This window comes from Pelophylax lessonae, assembly GCF_965119305.1.
Source record: "Pelophylax lessonae genome assembly, chromosome: 3".
Taxonomy (NCBI): Eukaryota; Metazoa; Chordata; class Amphibia; order Anura; family Ranidae; genus Pelophylax; species Pelophylax lessonae.
Genome location: NC_138770.1, coordinates 242,203,503 through 242,216,838, shown reverse-complemented (window position 1 = coordinate 242,216,838; position 13,336 = coordinate 242,203,503). Strand labels below are relative to the sequence as shown.

The following is a 13,336-nucleotide window of genomic DNA, read 5'->3' as shown; positions in this document are numbered from 1 at the left end:
TGTGTGTGTCATTGTGGTGTGTTTTTCATTTGTTTATAGCAAGGTTCTTCAATCAGGGCTCCATGGAACCCTTGATTTCCTCCAGAGGCTGCTTAGGGGATCCTTGAGATGGGGAGTCAACAGTGTGATATTGTCTTCCGAATGATCATTAATACAAGAGCTGGCCACCAACTTATGGAACCACTACAACTACACCAACTACCAATATAAGACAACACTTTTCCTCTGACCACCATTGTAAGGGACACTACAATTTTCACAGTTTGTGTTTCTTTTTTAACCATTTTCATTATTTGTTCCATTTCATGATTGTTACAGATTTTTTCCCCCTTATAAAGCAGGGGAGTGTTAAATACAACAAAACTACTGTATCTGCTCTGGGTGTCATATATGCTAGATCCAATACATTCTTCATTTAATATTCTATTTACAACTTATTGACAACAATGTGCCGCAAGCTAGAGATGACTCCCCCGAGACATAGAAATTATTTCAAGGGTTCCTCTGTATTGAAAAGTTTGAGAGAGGCTGGTTGATAGCCTTCAATATAATTAAGTGTAGTGTCGGTATATTTATGTAACTGATGCACCATTAAATATCTACAATCTGTTACTTTGTGGATAATAGTTACCAAATCGCAATCCCCTTTATGTACAGTCTTTATGTAAATCCATTGCCAAGAGCAACCGCCTTTACTCATCAACTTTTTATATTCTCTATAGGGAAATGTAGTTTGTTCGATTTAGGGAAATGCACATTTCTGTTTTGCATTTTTTGATTAAATAGTCTTTTTTCTTGTGGTGTTTCTGTTGTTGTTTGACTTTATTTTCTAGAGATCATGCCGCTGTAATGCTTGGTTAATTTCATATTCTTAATTAGAGGATACTTGCAACTTATACCAATATTTGTTTATTTTTAGGTGGCAGAACGTGTGGCTGCAGAGCGAGCTGAACTATGTGGGAGAGGGAATAGCACTGGCTATCAAATCCGTCTTGAAAGGTATGGCAATTTCAGAGTTTATTAACGCAATATGAGTCCCTTTGTCACTGCCCTTTAAATAAGTCATATTTTGTACGTGTCGTGTATTTATCAATAAAGTGTTCCAGACATGTGGCCCTTGGCTGCAGCTACTACATACACAATGAACAGAACATTTACAGTTCGGTCCATATATATTTGGACACAGGCACAATTTTAGTTTTTTTTTTCAGGTATTTACCAAACTACATTCAAGCTATAGTTCTATAATGGGCTGAACGTGCAGGTATGTATCATAAAGGAACTTAACCACTTAAGCCCCAGCCCTATTTCGGACACTTTTTGTTTACAAGTTAAAACCAGTATTTTTTCCTAGAAAACTACTTAGAACCCCCAAACATTATATATATTTTTTTAGCAAAGACTCTGGAGAATAAAATGTCGGTCATTGCAAAATTTTTTGTCACGCGGTATTTGCGCAGCGGTCTTTAAAACGCCATTTTTTTGGAAAAAATGAGAAAAATCACATTTCACTGCATTTAAAAAATAGTAAACGGTAAAGTTAGCCCATTTTTTTTGTATATTGTGAAAGATGATGTCACGCCGAGTAAATAGATACCCAACATGTTACGGTTTAAAATTGCGCCCCCCCCCCCCCCCCCCCCGTGGGATGACGACAAACTACGGTCAATAGAGATCTCAATCTGCAACGCTTTAAATTTAACGGTTACCGGTTTAGAGTGTAGCTCTTTTTTTAAATTATTGCCCACGCTCTGACGATCGCGGTGATACCTCACATGTGGGGTTTGAACAGCGATTTCATTCGCGGCTCGACTTGCGTATACGTTTTTTTTTTTGTGTGTGCGAGCTAACGGTGACGGGGGCGGCTACATTTTTTTTTTCCTATTTATTTTTTCTTTTTTTTAAACTTTATTACAGGTTTTTTTTAAAAAAACAAAAACTGATCACTTTTATTGCTGTCACAAGCAATGTAAACATCTCTTGTGACACCAATATGCAGTGACAGGTACACTTTATGGAGGGATTGAGGGTCTAAAAGACCCTAGACCCCTCCACTACTACGTCATCGGAGACCCGATCGATGCCGTTTCCGGCATTCATCGGTACTCCATCCAGCCGGCTTCAAACCACGGTACCGGGATGATGCCTCTAACTAGAGGCATCATCCCGGTATAACCCCGCAAAGTGTACCGACGTACCGGTACGTTAGAGTGCGGTAAGTGGTTAAAAAAGGTTGTAAACCTCAGGAAAAGAAAAAAAACCTGAAAGACAAAGGCATAATGAGCTAGTATGTATTGCATACTAGCTCATTATGAAATACTTACCTTTAGAACAAAGCCCCTGTAGCGCCGCCTGCTCACTGGTGACACCGCCAACATGTTCAGCCGTCTTTCTTCCGAGTTTGCGTCCTCGGGCCATCTGATTGGCCGCAGCTGCGATGATGTCACTCCCGCGCATGCACGCAGGAGCCACCGTTGACGGCACAGGGCTCTGAAGGAGCGGCATGGGCAGCCGTTCCTTCAGAGCGCATGCACCATTGATGTCACTGGCTGCATGCAAATTAAATATCTCCTAAACGTTGCAAGTTTAGGAGATATTTACAGTACCTATAGGTAAGCCTTATCACAGGCTTACCTAATAAGTACAAGTTACAGAGGAAGCTTCGCTTCCTCTTTTTAAGTTCTCCACCCATCCCCACACCGTCATCAACATGCGTATGAGCTGCTAGGTAGGGGTAAACCAAAGTACAACATACAGTTAGGTCCATATATATTTGGACACAGGCACAATTTTTGTTTATTCGGGTATTTACCAAAATGTGTTCAAGCTATAATTATATGATGAACATGGGCTGAAATTGCACACTCTCAGGTTTAATTTGAGGGTATGTACATCCAAATCTGAAGATTTGGCTTAGGAACTACAGCTCTTAAAAATAGCCACCCCCCCTTTTTCAAGGGACCAAAAGTAAATTGGACAATTGAATCAAAAGCTTTTTCATGGCCAGGTATGGGCTACTCCTTTTTGTTATGTCTTCCATCAATTAAGCAGGTAAATGGTCTAGAGTTGATTCGAAGTGGAATCTTTTGCTGTGAACCTACATTATGCGTTCAAAGGAGCAGTGAAACAGGCCATTGTATGGCTTAAACTAATCCAATCCGTATTGGAGCTAGAAGAAACTCTAGGAGTGGCCAAATCAACAGTTTGGTACATTCTGAGGAAAGAAGAATGCACTGGTGAGCTCAGCAACATAAAAAGGTCAGGACGTCCATGGAAGACAACAGTGGTGGATGATTGCAGGATCCTCTATATGGTAAAGAAAAACCCATTTACAAAAACCAGACAAGTGAAGGACACTTTCCGGGAGATGGGCGTATCATTGTCAAAGTCAACAATCAAGAGAAGGCTTTAAGATGGCAAATACAGAGGGTTCACCACAAGATGCAAACCATTCATAAGCCTTAAGAATAGAAAAGCCAGATTAGACTTTGCCAAAAAAAAAAAATCTAAAAAAGCAAGACCAGTTCTGGAGAAGCATTCTTTGGACAGATGAACCGAAGATTAATCTATACCTGAATGACAGAAAAAAAAAGTGTGGAGAAGGCTAGGAACAGCTCATGATCCAAAGCACTCGTCATCTGTAAAACATGGTGGAGGCAGTATGATGGCATGGGCATGCATGGCTTCCAGTGGCACTGGGTCATTTGGTGTTTATTGATGTGACAGACGCAGCCAGATGAATTCTGCAGGGTTTAGAGATATACTGTCAGCCCAGATTCAGTCAAATGCAGCAAAGTTGATTGGACGGCGCTTCACAGTTCAGATGTACAATGATCCAAAACACACTGCAAAAGCAACCCAGGAGCTTTTGAAGGAAAAGAAGTGGAATATACTGCAATGGCCGAGTTAATCACCTCTCAACCCAATTTAGCATGCATTTCATTTGCTGAAGGCAAAACCAAAAGGCAGAAAGACCCACAAACAAAGAACTGCAGTTAAAGCCAAGCAAAGTATCAGAAAGGATAATGTCCATGGGTAGACTTCAGGCAGTCATTGCCCAGTAAAGGATTCTCAACAAAATATTAAAAATTAACATTTTATTTGATGATATTCATCTGTCCAATTACATTTGAGCTCCTGAAAATGGGGGGACTGTGTATAAAAATGGTTGTAGTTCCTAAAATTTTTACTTGATCTTTACGTTCAACCCCTTGAATTAAAGCTGAAAGTCTGCACTTTAAATTAATTTGGATTGTTTCATTTTAATATAATCTTGTGGCATACAGAGCCAAAAGTATGAAAATTGTGCATGTGTCCAAATATATATGGACCTAACTTTATATAGTTGGGCTTTACAATTTTTATTTTTTACTTGATGCTAAATTTGTGAAGATGGTGTACCCAATACATTTTATTTTTATTACAGGTGTTTATATAGCTCTACCAATTTACATACTATTTATTCACATCAGTTCTTACTCTGCACTAAGCGTGCAGTAGGTCATGCACCCACATACTAGGGACAATTTAGACAGCAGCCAATTAACCTGGCAACATGGCTTTGTAAGTGTGGGAGGAAACGGAGTACCCAGGGGAAACCCATGCATTCATAGGGAGAACATGCAGATAGGGCCCTGGTCAGTATTTGAGTAGATGTGCAAAGTACTGAGCCATTGGGATTCTAGAAAAATCTGAATTATCAGCTTTACCTTGGGCACACATTTAACAGTCTGCTTTGCAGCTTCATATAGAAGTGGCAATGAAAGCATGTTTTATTCTGCAATGCAGGTTAAACATAGAATGGTGATCCTGTCTGTGAATGGTAACAAAATTGTATTATTCCTTGGATATCACTTTTTATGACTGTATACAGTAGGATGAAGGAGGTTGGGTGTGGTTCACCAGGGACATGCCCATGGACAATCATTGGTTCATGGACCATTCTTTGGGTTATGCTGTGTTAAAAAAAAAAAAAAATTGAATGGAAAAACGTTTGAATATACCATATATGCTACAGCCCCATAATTATCTAAATTGATTGGACATAAATTAAAAATGTTTAAGTTTGATTTTGCTGGGATTTAGTAAAATAGCAAAAACACTGCACAGTCAAACTTTCAGTTTAACGTCAACGTCAGCCGCTCTAATGCTGATAACTTATTTTTTTATTATACGTCGCAGGACACGTGATTGGTTATTTTTAGACCAACAAGTTATGCTCCACCTCCAGATGATTGGACACTGGCAAAAAACAAATCCTAAATCCCGCCCTGCATAGCCTCTCCCACTCCCAGCATGCCTTCAGTGTTTTGCTAGTGTCCATAGGTGATGGACCTATTCTCTCTGCTCTAAGAGGTTTTCTTTCTACTGAAATTGATCTCTCTAACAAGTCTTTCTAGTGTCCTGCTCCTTGCCCTAAAGGCTCTTTCACAGTTATCTGGATTGATTGCCTTTCGATCTCACAGCGCTTTGAGGGACTGTAGCTGGATACCGCAATACAGCAGGAAAGTCCTGTAATGTTAACGGGCACTGTACCTAACGAGAAACACTCTCCTTGGCATTTCTCTGCACCAGTGTGAGTCCGTGTGGGGTGATATACAGGTTCAGGGCTGTGGTCCACTACAGGGAAACCAAGATGCTGACGAATAAAGGTTAAGCTGGGACCCTGAGATTCATACCTCTGCATCTGAAGACTGCTTCGGTGCGTGCCCCTTGCTTAGGATCCCAGTGTGCTGTGCTCACACCCTTGGACAGTGGGAAGCTGCAGTAAATATCTGGGCATGGGTTTCCATACATAGGGGACAAATGGACAGGTTAGGGGCCTTAGTCACTTTCAAAATTGGTGCCATTTTACATGTAGGACTTTGCCATTTTGTGGGTGGTCCCTTCTCTATCGTCCATTGACAGACGCAGCTCTCATACTTCTTATATATTGTGTTATGCTGACCCCTGCAGGAGTAGTACTAGGCAGGAAAAAAAGCAATTCACCATGTCCACGGGGCTGTCCCTATAGGCATAACCCCACACACCCTGCTCCAGCAAAACAGTTTGTTTCTGCTTAGTGAAGGAGTAGGACCTAGGTTTCCTGCTGGGACTTCGGTCTCAGTTTTTTTATTCTATTAGGAATATTTTGTTTTATTTATCTTTACTCACTTTGCTAGTTAGTGTTCAGGGAGTCCTCACTCCTCCTGGTGATCTACAAGCAATGCCTGCTGATGTTTTACCACTAGATAATCTAGATCATTAAGGTCTCCCAGCCTGGCCTACGAGCGTGAGCAGGTTATAGTCCCGCACTAGGCCTCGCCACAACGGAGTCCCGGGGGGGCGTCCCCCGACCATCGGCTATGGACCCCGGTACTGGGATGATGCCTCTAGCTGCAGGCATCACCCCGATACATGCACTTTCCCTAAATATCGTCAATAACGGCAACTTCAGGGGCCGATTCCGATCTATCGTGGAAAGTGCATATCGGCCCCCGATATATCGATGTTGCAGATAATCGGTCGATCCCTAGATAATAGGATCCCGTCTTCCTAAAAGATCTTCACTGGCCTATCTCAGGATTCCAGGCCTGCCCTTCCCTCCCTGCTCCCACATGGGGGCAATATACGGCGCCTGGTGCCCGGGGGGGGGGGGGGGGGGGAGGGTGTTATACAGCGGTACCTTATCCTGTGGGGTCTTTTTAGGTAGATCCCTGGTGTGGCCTTGTATCTGGGTCCTGACCACATGGCAGCGTTTGGCCGCCATCTTAGGTGTGGGCATTGGCTTCCTGTGTGTGAGGTGATGTGGCCATTTTCCCTGGGCTTCCTTATACAGTTGTATTGGCACCATTTTGTTGTAGCCTGGAGCTACACAGGAAGTTTGGCCTCTTGTGGATTGATGTCACTTCCTGTGACATTGCTCCCTGTGCTCAGTTCTCCATGCTGCAGACGTTGCTGGTTCCTTTGTGAGGTGGTACAGTATTGAGGGTCGTTTCTGGGCATTCCCTGCGCACTCTGCTACCTGCCACTGTTTAAAGGGTAACTGGGTACAGAGCAATCGGGCGGTGCGGACCGCGATTGCAAATTTAAAGGGGCAGTGCACTTTTTTTGTAACATTGCAAAATGGAGTCCCAGGCGGTAAATTCTCCATCAGACCCCTTCCGTGCGACTGCCGGTATGTCCGACTCACAGTCCATAGTGTCTCTTTCTGCAGCATTGGAAAGTCTGGCATCAAAGCTTGATCTTGACATGAATCCAGTTGCTAGACACAAACGGCCGTTGCCTTCTCTGTCTTCCGACTCAGAGACTGATATGGTCGCCACACACAACCCCCTCCCTGAGGGATCCCTGTCACCGCAGGCGAAGAGGACCTGTCAGCTGCAGCGTGAGAATGCGCTATGGTGGAAGCACTGATTTGTTCAGTAAGGGAAACTTTTACAATTGACTGAGCCCACACAGTCAGGAACGTGGGTGTTTTTTTTTTTTGGCTCCCGCAAAGCCCAGAAATCGGGTCAAGTGTTTCCGTGTCCCAAGGACTTACACGATATTGTGAATGAACAATGGCGGCGCATTAAGCATGTGCTGGTGGTGCAAAAGTGCTTTAAACGCCGTTATCCCTTTGCTGACTCGAACCGATGGATGGTGCCACCTAGGGTGGACCACCCTGTTCCAGATTTAACAAGTCTACTGTGGTAACCGTGGAAGATTCCCCGGCCTTCAAGTACCCGGTGACCAGACGGGTGGAACCCCTTTCCCGCCACCTCCATTTTTTGGTGGGTTCGGTACTAAAACCGATCTGTGTGTCTGTTCTGGTTTCACTGATGGTAACGGAATGGGTTAAAGTGCCTAGGGGTAACTTGAACACTGAGATAGTTCCGCCCGACCTTGGTTGAACTCAAGAACCAGATGGCCCAGGCACTGGTGTTTGTGTGATGCGTCCTTGGGACGAGGCCCCTCTGGTTGCCAGAGTTTCAGTGGTAGGGATTGCCATACGCTACATGTGGCTTAAGAGCTGGTTGGCTGACCAGGCTTCTAAGAAGGCCTTAACAGATCTCCCCTTATGGGTGAGCGATTGTTTGGAGACTCCTTGAATGAGTTGATAAAAGGCTTAACGGGTAAGAGTACTCTTTTACCCAATCTTTCAAAGGCAAGGTGCCCTGTGGTAGGCGGGGGCCCTCTTTCACAGGTTATAGGCAGTTTTTTTTTTAGTGCCTCAGGGGCACAAGAGAAAGTTTAACTGTTCAGGGCCTCTGGAAGGAGCAAAAAGGCTTGATCCGGTAAGCCCAAGATCAGTGAGTCCGGTTCGGCAAACAAATCCTCTTCTGTATGAAGGGGTGCCCTCACCTGTTCCGGGGGTGGGGGGGATGTCTGCGTTTCTTTCAGGAAACCCTGGATGTCCTTGATCCCAGGACAAATGGGTTCATGAACCGATTCATTCAGGGTAAAAGATCAAATTTCGGTTTCGGTCAGCAGACAGATTCTTTCCCTCAAATCTTCGTCTATCTCCAGTTCGCTTGAAGGATCTCAGAGGCAGTGCAGTACCTCCTTGCACAAGGACTGATTGTGTCGGTTCCTCCGCAGGAACGATTTTGAGTTTTTTTTTTTAATTCAAACCTGTTCACGGTGCCAAGAAAGGGGGCAAGGTGCGTCCTATTTTGGACCTCAAGTCTCTGAACCGTTTTGTGCGGGTGCAGAAGTTTTGGATGGTATCCATTCAGGTCGGTAGTAGCGTCTTTAAATCAGGGGGATTTTTTAGCCTCCATCGACATCTAAGATGCGCATCTGCACATCCCTGTATATCCCTGAGGTAGCTCTGTTTTGCGGTGGCGAAGGAGCAGTTTCAACTTGTTGACAATACCTTTTGCTCTCGCCTTCACTCCCAGAGTCTTCGCCAAGGTTTTGGCCCCGATGTTGGCATTGCTGCGCAAAAGAGGGATTGCAATCCTGGGATATCTGGACGATCTCCTGTTGAGAGCAAACTCTCAACTCTCACCCAGCCTTGTTGGGTGATCTGTCCATCACGGTTCAGACCTTTCAAGAAATCGGGTGGACCATCAACTTCAAAAAATATGCACTGACCCCGTCGGTGCGACTGGATTACCTAAAGTTGGGTACACACTAGTAGAAAATCTGCCGAAAATTCCGTCTGAGTTAAAATCCCATCTGAGTTAAAATCGTACACAACTTTCAGCAGCCGATGCCGACCTTTTCAACGACAAACGCCAAATTTTTTATCGTCCGTCCCCAGCATGACCCATTTTTGTTTAATGTATATGCAGTACGTCCACGGAAAATCGGAATACGAAAGACCGTGCATGATCTGAAGTTGCTGACGCCCCAGAAGTCTAGAAACAAACATCCCAAAAAAAAATAGTGTACGAGCCTTAAGACTAACTCTGGACTCCTCCGTGGTGAGGGGTCTTTCTTCCCAGGGACAAACTTCAGAAGTTGCAGGGAGAGATCCGGTTTCTGCTGGAAAGCGATCTCTTTTCTCTACAGACATGCATGAGAGCCCTGAGTCTGATGGTGTTGACCTTCGAGGCGGTCCCATTCGCTCAATTTCATCCCAGGCCTCTGCATAAGGAGATCCTTGTCAGGTGGAACTAGGATCCACAGTTCCTAGACAGCATAATAAGTTTGAGCTGACTCAGGAGGTCAATGCTCTTGGTGGCTTCAGTCGTCTGCCCTGAGTCAGGGCAAGTCCTTTCTACCCTTGCTGTGGACGATAGTCCCAACAGATGCCAGCCTGTCAGGCTGGGGTGGAGTGCGGGACAACTTCTGTGCCCAGGTAGTCTGGTCGACAGCGGAGTCGTCTACCGATCAAAGTTTCTGGAACTCGGAGCAATCAAGGTTTGTCTGATCTATTGGACAAATCGGCTGCACGGTCTCCCGGTTCGGATCCATTTGGACAATGCCATGGCTGTGGCCTACATCAATCCTCAAGGGGGCACAAAGAGTGCCCGGGCGGCCCAGGAGGGCCCTTCGTCCGGAGGTATTTAGTCTTCCTGTGTGTCCGTTGGGGGACCCTGTAGGTCAACCTGTTTGCGTCTCGGCTAAACAAAAAGGTGCAGAGGTTCGTGGCCAGAGCTCGAGATCCTCTGGCCGATGCCACAGACGCAATGGTAACTCCTTGGAGCCAGTATTGGCTGATTTATGCCTTCCCTCTCATACAGCTGTTGTCGAGGTTTCTCCGCAGGATGGCGGTGGAAAATGTTCAAGTGATTCTGGTGGCAACAGACTGGCCTCCGTTGGTCTTGGTACGCAGACCTGGTAAACATGGTCGTCGAGCCTCCTTTGTGGTTGCCTCTGAGGGAGGACCTGCAGTCTCAGGGCCTGGTCTTCCATCCTGCTTTATGGTTGCTGGCTTTAAGGGCATGGTTGTTGAAGGCCAGGTGCTGAGTGATAGAGGTCTCTCTGAGACTGTGATTCCTACCCTGTGAGTCTGTGATTCCTACCCTGCTGAGGGCTAGAAAAGCAACTTCCAGAAAGATTTATATTCGCACGTGGAAGATGTATACTTAATGGTGTGAATCGCAACAATTACACCCTTGCCTTTTTAGGTGGCTAGGGTCTTGTCTTTCTTGCAGAAAGGAGTTGAGCAATGGTTGGCCTTGGGCACGATCAAGGGCCAAGTGTTGGCCTTAGTGATATACTTCCAACGCCCATTGGCTGCTAATACCTTAATTCACACTTTTGTTCAAAGGGTGCATCATATAACTCCTCCGAGAAGATCGCCCCCCACCCCTCGCCTCCGTGGGATTTGACTTTAGTTTTGTCTCTTCTTCAAAAGCCTCCTTTTGAGAATATTAGGGACATATCTCTGCCTTTTTTTTTTATCTCAGAAGGTTTGCCTTTTTGATGGCTATTACTTCTGCCTGCAGGATATCTGAGTTGGCGGTGCTTTCCTGTCATTTGCCTTATTTGGTCGTTCACAGAGATAAAGGGTTCTCTGACCTAATCTGTCTTTTTTTCCTAAGGTGGTGTTTGATTTCCTTTTAAATGGAAGACATTGTTTTGCCTTCACTCTGTCCTAATCCTAAGCATCCCGAGGAAATTGCCTTGCAGTCTCTGGATGTGGTTCGGGCGATCAGGGTTTACTGGTCGGCCACGGAGTCCTTTAGGAAATCAGGCTTTTTTTTTTTCTTTTTTTTTTTGTCCTTACTGAGGGATCTCGTAAAGTTTTTGGCTGCATCTATCCAGATGGCTTGGGCAGACGGTTGTACAGGCTTATTCATTGAAGGGTCAGGTTCCTCTTTTCCCTGTGACAGCGCATTCTACCAGAGCGCTGAGTGCCTCTTGGGCTTTTCATCATCAGGCCTATGTTAGTCAAGTGTGTAAGGCGGCGACTTGGTCGTCCGTGCATACTTTTACAAAATTCTACATGGTAGATTTGTTGGCATCTTCTGATGCAGTCTTTGACCCGCAAGGTTTTGCGGGCTGCAGTTTAAAGAGACTTGTTTTTCTCTTTCAGGGGTTTATATTTGCTTTCTGTGGATAAGCTCCTGTTCCTGGTAGAGCTTTGCTACCCAATTGGCTACATTTAGCCTTTGGACAAACGTTACCTGTTTTTTTGGTTGCGTTCTAAGCACCCCTCATGCCTACACTGCTTTGGGACGTCCCAATGCATAAGAAGTATGAGCGCTGCGTCTGTCAATGGACGATAGAAAAAACTGGATTTTTGTAAGAACTTAACGTAAAATCCTTTTCTCTGAAGTCCATTGACAGACGCAGCACCAGCCCCTCTGATATGGTGATGGTTTTGTCGTCTTTCACTGCTTGCAACGACACTGGTTTGCTGGAGCAGGGTGTGTGGAGTTATGCCTATAGGGACAGCCCCGTGGGCGTGGTGAATTGCTTTTTTCCTGCCTAGTACTACTCCTGCAGGGGGCAGCATAACCCAATGGATAAGAAGTAGGAGAGCTGCGTCTATCAATGGACTCAAGAGAAAAGGATTTTAAGGTAAGTTCTTACAAAAATCCAGTTTTTCTTTGCACATGCATGTGTCTACCTTCAGGCCGCCATACTGTGAATGTGTACACTGTTCTATAGGAGAACAATTCTTTCCTCCTAGACACCAGCCGTGACGGACACCATGAAGACCATTCTCCATATACTGGCAGCACAGACGGTTATTCTGCTACTGGGCCCTAAGCCCTTAGGGTGGTGGCAACCAAGAGGCCTGGAGCACATTCCTCCACTGTATTTGTCCTTAAGGAGAAGTTCTCATCTGTCATTTCCACTATACTTTAGCAATTGGCAGATGACTAATACGAGGCACAAGGGAATGACAGATACTATACTATATACTATAAGGGACGAGGGATGCAAAAGCTCTTGGTTGTCTTTAACATAGGCTTTTTTTTTTTTTTTTTTTTTTTGTGACTATCCAACTTTTCAGAATTTGGAGGTGGAGGAGTTGGGAAAGGCAGTTTCTTTCTCATCAGATAAATTATCAAAGGAAGTTGTACAGGCTTCTGGCATCTCTCTAGTCTGGGCGGTCCTCACTGACATGAGGAGACGATGGTTTAGCATCTTCGAAGTCTCCAAAACCAGCCAAGAGCTTCCTGCTACATCCTCATTTTCAGGAGGTCCCTCATATAGACTGGGCGCAGCGTGACAAACGCTGTTCTCCTTGAGAGATTTGTGCAGTGATACTCCATGGAAGAAGAAAAGGGCGGACCAATCGGTCGACCCTGCTGCTTCATTCCTGAACAAGAACTTGGTTTTGATGGATAATGTTCGGAGTCTAGGAACGGTGGTGGCAGCTGGTGGGGAAGGGGATCACACACACACACACACACACACTGTGTGCAATGCACAAGCCGACGGTCAGCCTTCTAATGAAAGCAATCAAGCCACTGTACAGCTGCCTGATAGCTTTTCATGACCCCCTCCCCGGTGCTTTGCATGTTGCGTATCTATTTACTTGGTGCAATATCATTTTTGATATTTTCCAGAGAAGTTGGGTAATATATTGTGCTTTTCAGGCCTAAAATGTTTGTTTTTTGACCGTGTGAAAAAGACACAAACGGCTCTGCATTCCTCTCCACCTCCCCACCCCCCCCCCCCTTTTTTTTTTTTTTTTTTTTTAAATCTAATATTTGGCTTTTTTATAACCATTCGGAGGGTTTCCTAGAGCCTCCTTTGCTGCCCCAGTGAAATGCTTGGTACTTCTGGGTATTTGGAAGCATGTGATGGTCTCTCTCCCTCTGTGTGCCCTCAAAAGGAAGGATCACCCTCCTAATTTGCCCTTCTAACTATTAAAAGTGATATATGATTTGGTGATTATGCATTACATAAACTGCAGTACCTTACACAATGCTGCTTGGTTTAAGTCATTTGTTTTTAGGACATG

At 44.8% G+C, this 13,336-nt stretch overlaps 1 protein-coding gene across 1 annotated transcript in view; it reads left to right on the top strand.

Annotated features, from left to right (window-relative positions):
• DHX36 (DEAH-box helicase 36) overlaps positions 1-13,336 on the top strand; it is a 181,313-nt gene that overhangs the window by 30,934 nt on the left and 137,043 nt on the right. The window contains exon 6 of the mRNA XM_082251944.1: positions 920-999. Within this exon, the coding sequence (XP_082108070.1) occupies positions 920-999 (80 nt within the window). The remainder of the gene's footprint in view (positions 1-919; positions 1,000-13,336) is intronic.